Below are 10703 nucleotides of genomic sequence, written 5' to 3' on the forward strand. Positions count from 1 at the left end.
CAGTATTAATTAATTCAATATGAACATCTTTTCAGTACGAACTATAAGTATCCCGACGATTGCAGGTTGCGCCAAGTGGCTTGTTTAGCTATCGTTCTTCAGTTGTACAAGTCACTCACCTTTCAATTTGTCAGACTGTAATAGGTCCTGTTTTACCGCAATATCGTTTAAAAGGTCGGAGTTTTATATTCAGTATAATAAATACACTGTATAGTGGTTTGACCAGACGGACAGCCTTGTACTCTTTTAATCTTCCCGATGGGACCGACAAAATTTTATTAAATATAACTCAGCCTAGCATTTCTGTGATCTGGAGTGAAAACTTTTACGTTGTGATGTTATCAAGTAAGGGTATACGTAAAAAAAAAGTTCGACCCACTGCATGTTGATGAAGAATTATTGATAGAACAAAAAGAAATGGAGACCAAAAGGAATGAGGTTGAATTGAACTCAATTCAATCCAATCGTTTATATATTTCCATCATCAAAAAAGAAAAAGAAAACATGATTCAAAGTGGTACAAGTTGTCGATTTGTCTTTCATTCATCTGAAAAGGAAGGAGGTTGAATGTGAAAAGAGTCAAAATGAGGAACAGGTGTATCAAGGGAGGAGGATCACACTGGAAGAAGGAAGCTCGATTGACAATGAATTATATAAAATGATGGTTATTCTGACAATAGGCCCAATGATATTGATAATTATGATGAAAAACAAAAGTTATATAGGGTGCCTAATAGTAATATTCAATGATGATGCTGATGTGGACAATGATAATGACATGAATATTAAAAAGATGATAAGGGTGATGATGATGATGATGATGATGATGATGATGATGAAAGGACGAGAGACATATAATATATAATATAGGCCTATATATCTTTAGATAGGGGCTGGGATTTTGAAAGAATGCATGTTGGAGCGGTATCCAAGCTATAAAATCCAACGTTTCAAAATAAAATGTTCTGTCTTCAGTTCATTGTCCATTTATATAGGCATGTCGCTCAAAACAGGAGCTTGCATGCATGAGGTTGTCTGATCTCGAACAATGTGATGATTTGGGCAAAACGTATCCATACTCATGATTAAAAGCAAATTAATGAATTTCATATAATGGCCAAACATAGATGCAGATAATGCTTACCTCTGCATGCGATATCGAGTGACGAACATTCAATTTTTCTTGACAACTTTGCAAATGGAATATGTATGCCATCTGGGGGTGTTTCGTAAAGCTACTCTGATAGGCTAAGAACAACTTTAAGAACGACTAATGATCAGTTCTTGTGCTGAATTATTGAAATTCTGATAAGTATAGCCTATAGCACATCAAAACGTGTTTCAGTTGTTCTTAAGTCGTTCGTAATTTAAGCACAGCTTTATGAAACACCCCCTGTTTGCTTGGGGTTTTTTTGTTTGTCGATTGTAATATGATATATTTTATGATAAAAGAATAAATGAGAGTGAAACATTCTACATTTGCAGTGATATTATTCCCCTTGAAAACATTATTTAGGCAGCATTATCACTGTATTCGAAGTTAGGAATGATTATCCCTGAAGACCTACGACTTTCCTCAATCATGCAGGTTATTCAGTTCACTCGTTAGTAATAATGCAAAATCATATAATGATACTCGACTTTTTTTTCTTGTCTATGTCAGGAAAGCCTCTTGAAAGAGTTAATTATCATCAGTAGCAATTTGAACCATTTTTATAAAAAGTGAGAACATAATTAATCTAAGATAAATAGATGAAGACTCTCAATCGATCAGCAAATTCTGTTCTTTGCCTTTGTTATAGTTTTTGATAGGTCAGGAAACCCAAACCAAATCACATCGAGCAAGCGGGTCTATAGGGCAATTACCCCACATGGACAATTACCCCAGACCCTTCCCCTAACCCTAATCCCAATCCTAATCCTAATCCTGAACCTAGTTCTAACCCTAACCTTAACTCTAACTCTAACCCTAACCCTAAAATCTGTACTCTATATACCTTATCACTAACCAGCATTTAGCCGGGGGTGGTCCGGGGAGAGGGGGGGGGGGGGGGGGGGGGGGGGTAATTGCCCTGATACGCAAGCAAGCTGCTTGTCTTTGTTGACCTTTTCGAAAATGACTTTGATGCTGATCTTTGCATCTAGATCTTGGAAGTGCGCACAGTAATTCAAAGGCATTCTGAACACGATCATGGAAAGAAGCAAGTCTAATGGATGACCATATAGACTGACTCATCACAAGGCTCTAACGTCAGGTATACAGTGAACAGTTTGGCAACAATAACAACAACAACAACAGCAGCAGCAGCAGCAGCAGCGACAAGAAATCACAAGGAAAGGAGGAGTGGTTATTATTGCAAATTATATTAAACAACACACTAGTGTGTTTCAGTTTCAGCTTCAGTTTCACTTTGTTCGTACCTTGAATTGATGATATAATTTATGGCAAATCAACAAAGTTCTCATCAAAGTGTAATTACGACTTAGAGTACTTAAAAAAACCAAAATGTCAATACGTGTATATAAATAACACGAACTTTACTTTTTATACTTTGGTTGTACTTTACTTCATATACTTTTATACACAGGAATATTGCAGTTTGTCATGTGTGTGTGATTTTTTTCCTTCAGATAGCGATGATTCTGAGAGTCTTTGATTTACTGCAGTCACGAAACGAGCATTCAGTGTGTGCTAAGTAACATCGAGAACCAGTTTAAGTCTTATAATTATATATATATATACGGCACGTTTACACACACAATATGACAGTTCAGGTGACAATGAAGTGCATTGTATATATATATATATGAATGGATTGCAAAGAATTTGCAGTGTGCTTTGCTAGGACATTTTCTACAACTTTATATCCCAACTTTCCTTTTCTCCCCCCCCCCTTTTTTTAAAAGCAGCAACTTCCTTGATGCTTGAAACAAATTTTACCTGTAGTTTTACTGATCTGCACATGCTGCAGTGTATTGTTATTATAACTACATACATAGTTATAATTATTACTATAATTATAGTGATTACAAATGACATGTCGTGGTACCCTTTTCCTGGAACTTGCAAAACTATATCATCGGAACATGTTTATTAATACGTTCAGCAAAAAAAGAAAAGAAAAGAAAGTAAACACTTTTTCAAGTTCTTATTAATTTTCTCATAATGGTAATATTTGGCTACATATTTTCCTTATACCATGTTAAAGGTAATTTCATTGGCTATCAACCTGGAAGGTTAATAAACAGGGAAACTTTACGCATGAGTGAACATGCACATTCGTTTTTGTCTTCCACGGCACAAAGGTAAAAATTGCAAAAATGAGCAAGTTGTCTTTCATGCATGAGTGCTCTTCCATATAACAATGAGAACAAAAAACAAATTCAACTCAATAAGAAACACGAATTAATCTGCGAATATAAACCTATGATCTCTATAGTGTCTTTGTAATCCCTAAAGATAATAAAAGGCTTAAAATAACTGAGGAAAATTAAAAATTTTCACTCAAACCCAAATTCAAATGATAATAGAGAAGAAGCGATATGATTGCCAAAAATAGTAGAAATTTGAAATGATATTTTAAATGTGGAAAGTTGAAAACAATATTCCGCTCTTGAATTAATTGTCTCATGAATTCTTAAATTCCTAGATTAACAGAATGAAACAAAGAAATTATGTCCATTTGATCACCTTTGGGGCTTGCTTCCTACGCCATTTGAAGTTCGAGTTGACAAAAAAAAAAAAACCAAACTTAATTTTTCCCCTTTCCCAATATGTTTTGTTAGGGGACATAAAGAGATAATAAAGAGAACAACAACGTATTTTTGCTACAGTGTACTAGTATATATTTCATTCATGTTTCTCATTGCGTTAAATTGGTCTTTTGCTATATCATTGCTACCTTGAAGGGCATTTTCAAATGAATGACAAAATGTCAATTTCTGCAATTTTTACTTTTGTACCTTGATTTTTATCTAAACTTTTTGTGAGAAATAATTATGAACATGAAAAACATTCACTTTCTTTCTTTCTTTTTTCTTGAATGTATAGATGTTCACCTTTGTTTCCTCATTTTGTTCACTAGAGAGAGGAGACCCCTCATTCTAGAAATGAGTTTGCAAACTCATTTTATATTGTGGAATGTCTTAAAGTGTATGATTTGTATTCATTTTCATCTCCTAGCAAGGAGCATTATTATATTACAAATCTCTCTCGAGCTCAAAATGTATGGTCGTCTTCGGTGATGGATCCGCCCCCCTGGCCTTGTAGTCAGGCCCCTGCGCTGCACGTCGCCTTTCCTCTGTTGATCCCCCCTGTGTTCAAATGAATCGTTCCATTATCTCCGGAAACCACCCTGTATGTCTCATGACCAGAACAGAGTGAGAACGATCAGTAAGTAAAATTATACTATTTTTCTGTAATCATTCACCTATCTTAAAGTAGATTAACCTGACCATGTTGTAACATTGTAAACACGCTATGAATACACGGAAATTGTCTGCAAACTTCAATTGTAGGGAGTGCGATTGCTGTGTAACATTGCACCTTGTACACAGGTCCGATTGTATGCAGTGCAGATGGCACGTTATACACGGGCCCGCTTCCCGTGGCTCTTGGCTGGATCAGTGCTCTACGCTGTATCGCTGGTCGTGTGCGTATCACTTCGAATAGTGGCTGTGTTTAACAGTGTAGGCCTATACTTTGTGAATCCTCAATTATTCGACTGTAAATCGACACATCTTTCGTCCACAAATCGACCAATGCATGCTATGCTTAATTGAGAAATTAGTAAGTCTATTATCTACCTCCTTGGGCAACGTTTTAGCTTGCAATTACTCATATTTGTTGAAACAAAAGGGCTTTTTCTCTGGGCCCTCATAAGTTTCTGTCGTGATCCTGATTCGACCCTCTCCCTTCAACTTCCTGTCTGCCTACCGACATACCGTACCTCTTTTTGCTTCCAAAGGTGAACAATGTAAATGCCTTTCCAATTATCACCCCTTTTCCTTCCTCTGTAAGTCCACTTATTCTCTTTTGGACAGTCAGCAGTTCACAATGTTTATGAACATGAATATGACTTCTTTGTGAATTGACAATTGTGCAGGCAGTCACAAGTCTCTTCAGTTTAAATTGCCCTCTGAGTCTAAGAACCTTCATGACCATGGGCCATATGAATTTATACTACTATACTTGTTACTAGTCCATACCATATCCATAGTCATAGAGTCTGTTTGTGTTAGAGACTTTCAAAATTCAGTAGCCAACATATACATGAGAGTTTGAGTTTCCATGCATATCCCTGTTCACTTACATTGAATTTAAAATATCTAAATTTAACTGTAAATTGCTCATGAGGAAAAGAGATTAGTGCAGCCAATGAAATTGTCAGGATAATTTGTTCATAAAACTCGTGACTAAAGAAAAAATTAACATAAATAGGTATAATCACTTCATCATCTATGTGAAGTGAGAAATTGTCAAAATAAGTATTTTGCAACTGTGGATTAGTCTTGTAGTGACCCAAACAAAGATCACATCTTTTTATGGGTTATTTGTGGAGTCTATTGAGTCTATCAACTGTCAGTACTCTACCCAGACATCCTTTTTCAAAGGCAGTAAATTTTGAGGCAGCATACATTGTTTTAAAGTCACTAATAACACTGTTGCTGATATGATATGATCTGAGGCATACTTAACAATTTTTGCTATCATTTTCATCGCATACAATATGCTGCACATTGTCTATCCTCATCCAGAATAGGATTATTGCTAGTTCCATTGTGTGCCCAAAATGCTTTTATTTCAATTGTAACTGTCCAGGTGTAAACACTGTGTCGGGTAGTCTCACAAACACTATCATTTTTACTTGCAGGTGTTTTGTTCTGATGACTTGCCACTGATGTAGCCAAAGAGAGGAGACCAGGAAGCATCATTTGGAAACTTTTGACATCAAATGCAGAGGTAGTAGAGGAAAAACCTGAAAAGCAGGATGCCGGGCCAGGTTTACAACATTCCGATCATCCAGCCAGACCTCAGGCGGGAAGAGACCATTCACCAGATCGCAGACACGCTCGAGTATCTGGAGAGAATCTCAAACGATGTTTTTGAGCGCATCGAGTCCAGGGTCACAGAAAATCAAGAACGTCTGACCGAGATCAACAAGAGGCTCGATGTCGCACAGCTGCGGGTTGACAAAATCAAGAACAGTCGGAAAGCGATCAAGGTGTTCTCGAGCGCGAAGTACCCGGCTCCAGACAAGAAGGACATGTATAAATCTGTCTTCAGCGGAGATACAGAACTCTCCTCGATACCTAGGCCTTCGCGTAAACTGTCCAGCAAACACCAAACTTTGGACAGTCGAGCATTGAAGGAGAAACTGCAGTTTTACAATGTGCAGCTCAATGTGCGTAAGAAGGATAAAGATGGGGAGAACACGTGGGAAGGCCTTGGCGGACTTCCAAGGAACATTGCTTCTGTGACATCGCTGCTACTCTTCAACACCAGTGAGAACCCGTGAGTGCGCAACTTGCATTTTGTTTTGTGTTTGTTTGTTTGTTGTTGTTTTTTTGTATAAAGAGTGTCTGCAAGAGATAATGTGGTTATATCAAATCCTGTGTTTCACGGAACATGAATATAATCTCATCATTAACAGTTGTAGCAACCCAGGTGAACATTAATTTCTCCTTGAAAGTTGGAGCTTATTTTAGCTTATTTTAGGAATGTGGCTAGTATGCAGAACTTTTACAGACACTTCTAAGAACAGTGAGACAACATTCAAATGTGGCATTAGATTTTCATAGTTCAACGCATGGAAATAGAGGTTCAACATACCGGCTTGAAAAGTATCACATGTAAAGCACATCTTCAAAATGTGTATTGCATAAAATACACCAGTACTTCCTGTATTTATAGATATAAATCGCCAAAAAACAAAAGACAAAAGACAAAACAAAACACAAAGGAACGGACAGAAAAAAGAAAGAGAAGTTGTGAACATAGAGGATGTATGAAACAGAGTTGTTAAATTGGGCTGTCACAATAAGAGCAATCATGCACTGACAGCCTCCATTGTATTTTTCATTGCAGGTACAAGAAGTATGTGATGATCGACCCGCTGGGTGCGGTCACCAAGACGCGCAAGGCCATTGAGGAGGAGCAGGAGGAGATGGGGCAGGCGCCAACCTCCATCCTCCAGCGGGAGCAGATCGAGCGCATGACCAGCGACAACTTCTTCTACGTGCCCCACCTTGGGGAGGTTCCCGACATCGATGTGCCGAGCTTCCTTCCAGACCTGCCAGGTTGGTCTAGGACTCTACGAAACACCAGAAAAACAAACAAACAAACAAACAAGCAAAAACAAAACATAGAAGAGAAAGAAAAACAGTGGCTCCTTATGTGTATTGACTAACTTCAAATGATGTAAAAGTAGCCCTTTATTGAAAGGAGATTTATTTCTTTGACTCCTTCAGAGTATTCTGATTAGAATATGGATGTGCATGTGTCATGTGTGAAAATGTCCGTGTGTATTGTCTGTTGTGCCTAATGCATTTGCCTGTTGCTCTTAGATGATTTGACATGCTCCCTTCCATATTATGTTATAACCATAAATTCAATGTGATACTCAGCAAGTAGTCCCTTTCCTTTCATGCACCCCACTATTATTTTTCACGTGAGATCTGTACAAGTCATGTGTCAGTCTGTATCACCTAGTATGCCATTGAGCCAGGATGTGCATTATCCAGACTAACATCAGTAGAACAACTCATATCAAATGTGCATGTATCCATAGTTTTGTTGTTGTTGTTTTCGCTATAGCTGTTTGTTTGAGACTATATGATTTTGTTTATTTATTATTTACTTTCTTGTTTTTAAGTATGTTCCTTCTTCTCAGGTTGGATATTTGGTTATATTACATAAATGTAAAGTCGAGGTCACTCCTGACTGTATGACTTGCACATAGAAGTATGTGTATTTCTCTGAGATTGGGGTGTATCACTTACCTGACAGAAAGAAAAAAAGTAAAAATATTTTTCTCTCCTTTCTGTTCATGACAGGCATTGCTGATGACATCATCTTTAGTGGAGATCAGGAGAGTTCTATTGCCCCCTCGCTACCCGGTGCAAACATCCCTGAGCTACCAAGCGTCATCTCCTCCCAGCCCAGTAACCTCCCGGCCCTGCCAGGTCCGGAGGGCTCCTCCAGCGTGCCTGCCATCATGCCTCCTGGAATGGATGCATCCGCCCCACCCCCACCCCCTCCGCCCCCACCACCAGATGCAGCTGCTGCCCCGCCTCCACCCCCGCCACCGCCCCCAGTGGCAGTGGAGACTGGAGGAGGAGGAGGGGCAGGAGCAGGAGGTAGTGGTGGCACTGCCTCCACCCTGCCTCCTGCATTGGCAGAGCCCAGTGGTGCACGATCTGATCTTCTGGCGTCCATCAGAAATGCAGGTGGGTTGTCTGTCTTGCACAGTTACAAAAATGTGACTGGACGACTAACATGTAATATGCATGATATTGAAATGAACCATATCAATTTTCGTGTAGGAAGAATAACCAGTCATATGATTTATGTTTGATATTAATGATACAAGATATATATGACTGATTTTATTAGCATGACAAAGATGCACAGCAGCACACTACAGCAGCGTCTTCATATACTATCCTATCCTAGTAACTAAATTCAAAAGATGTTGCAGATGTAGATGATTCTGAAAGACATTATAGTAGGGGGAGAATGGGTAATGGGAAGGTTGGCCCAACGTGAATAAATTTGGAAATCCCTGTGATGAATTATGCACAGCTTTCTACACAGCACACTGCAGCCGAAGTATCTCGACCAGAGTTGAATTTTGCCGACAATCTTTGGTGCACATATGTGCTGATGGAAATTCTATTCTAGCAGGCCTGTGCTAGTCAAGTCGAGGTTTTCCGAATATACTCAGCAAATGAAGATCAATAAACATCACCCATATGAATTCTGCATTACCAGGTGGTGTCAAGAACCTGAAGAAGAGTGTGAGGGACCGGAAGAAGGACCGGAAGAGGGAGAAGGAGCAGGCGCCGCCCTCGGGAGGCGGTGATCTGTTGTCGGACCTGACCAACATGCTGGCCATGAGGAGGAGAGGTATCTCTGGCAACAAGCAGGGAGGTGGAGGTGAGTGACAGCTATGTCTGTCGTATGACAGCCAAATCAGTGTGTTGTTACATGAGTTACCATGAACCCCACCCCCTCCTCCCTCCCCCCATCATCACCATGCTCAAACAGTCCCCTCTGCCATAAATAACTTAAGCAGTTCTTTATCTGTTAAGCTATCATGTTAGTTTTACTATAAACTGGCTATGGACAGACACAGAACTTGTTTTGACTATCATCGCAAGCTGGGAATGCCAAGTATTCTGCCTGTAGTTGACACAGTTACAGTTGTAGTAGATGATGCAATTTCTATTGCTAACATTACTGCAAAGAAGCCAGCCAACAGCTTTAGGTGTTTCTTGTTCATGGCGTCGTGTTTTGAAGGTCTCTTTGTACAATGTTATTAGTAACTAAAGCTGGGGTGAGCTTTCAAGTCCAGAGAGACACAGATACTGCAGATTTCAAATGGACAAAACATAAATCAGGGTAGTTGGACAATGCTAGAATTGCTCTCTTTCAAGCTTTCTGTGTATTTTAGTGTGCATTGTGTATTGTTTTCGAACAAGCAAAAAATAATGTGTGAGACAAACAATTCACTGTGTTGGACATGTACATGCAGATATGCTTTATCCAACATTAGTGCATCATGCAATGCAGCCTTGTTTGGTTTTCTACCACATGGATGAATTTTGAATCTGGGTTTTGGTGTAATTTTATGTTGTATACTTCACATATTTAAGAGTCTTTACTTGGGTTTTTACAAGTTAGAAATGATTTTTCAATAAAATATGTCCTGCTTGTCAAACTTGGAAAGTCAGTGGTGAATTCAGTAGAAAAAGAAGACAATTTTGTGCCTGAAATGCGGCATGGAAGTCATGAATGGCAGTGTTTACATCTAGAATTTTCATTCTCCATCCCTGTCTTTAGGTGGCGGCGGAGGAGGGAGTGGAAGCGGGAGTAACAAGACCCAAGACGGCCTCCCTGCCATCAACCAGCCGCCCCCGTCCAAGGGCAATGCCATGGACCGCCTGGCCAACATGATTCCCCCGCCCCCAAGACCTCCCGGCGGGGGAAGCGGCGGAGATGACGATGATGACTGGGATTAAGGCAACAAGAAAGCCGTGCGCGGCGTGTCACAAATGTTTACATGTTTTCCGGTCGTGGCAGCGATTTTAAAGTCTCTCCTTTCTCAGTGTTCCAATCTCATGGACTCATCCAATGCATTAAATGACTCTAGTTTGTATGCCTAAATTCATGTGATAATTATCGTCACAGCAATTTGCACGGTAGCACCAGACCAATGCATTAATATGAACTATCGTTAATGTAAACCAAATCCTACATTGGAGCAAGATTTTTTTTTCCATCAGGAAGTTCATCTTGCTGGTTAGGCACCACAATTTGAAATAGCACAGTAATTTGCATGTGCATGTTGCTGCAGCCAGCAGGTGCTATGTACGTAGTAACGCACACATGATAGTAACACAAGAACATGTGTATGCACAAAACTCACTAAAATAACATCTCCAAATGTCATTTGCAAGCTTTTTTTTTTTTAGCACAGTCT

At 39.4% G+C, this 10703-nt stretch overlaps 1 protein-coding gene across 1 annotated transcript; it reads left to right on the top strand.

Moving 5' to 3' along the window:
- The first annotated feature begins 4349 nt into the window (after window positions 1–4349).
- Window positions 4350–10479, top strand: LOC139731120 (WASH complex subunit 1-like). Its single transcript, XM_071642001.1, has 6 exons — window positions 4350–4393; window positions 5874–6514; window positions 7088–7299; window positions 8056–8448; window positions 8993–9157; window positions 10064–10479. Exons 2-6 carry the CDS (start codon window positions 5991–5993, stop codon window positions 10240–10242), a joined length of 1473 nt encoding a protein of 490 aa, XP_071498102.1. The 5' UTR covers window positions 4350–4393; window positions 5874–5990; the 3' UTR covers window positions 10243–10479.
- Window positions 10480–10703: the final 224 nt, after the last annotated feature.

This window comes from Diadema antillarum, unplaced genomic scaffold, assembly GCF_040938485.1.
Source record: "Diadema antillarum isolate AM-2024a unplaced genomic scaffold, OU_Dant_1.0 seq00000358_RagTag, whole genome shotgun sequence".
NCBI lineage: Eukaryota > Metazoa > Echinodermata > Echinoidea > Diadematoida > Diadematidae > Diadema > Diadema antillarum.

Bases quoted from the DNA above. Each gene is read 5' to 3' on its own strand.
- LOC139731120 (XM_071642001.1), top strand. From the start codon at position 5,991: ATGCCGGGCCAGGTTTACAACATTCCGATCATCCAGCCAGACCTCAGG. The intron at 7,300-8,055 runs GTTGGTCTAGGA...TGTTCATGACAG, and splicing joins CTTCCTTCCAGACCTGCCAG to GCATTGCTGATGACATCATC. The intron at 8,449-8,992 runs GTGGGTTGTCTG...CTGCATTACCAG, and splicing joins GGCGTCCATCAGAAATGCAG to GTGGTGTCAAGAACCTGAAG.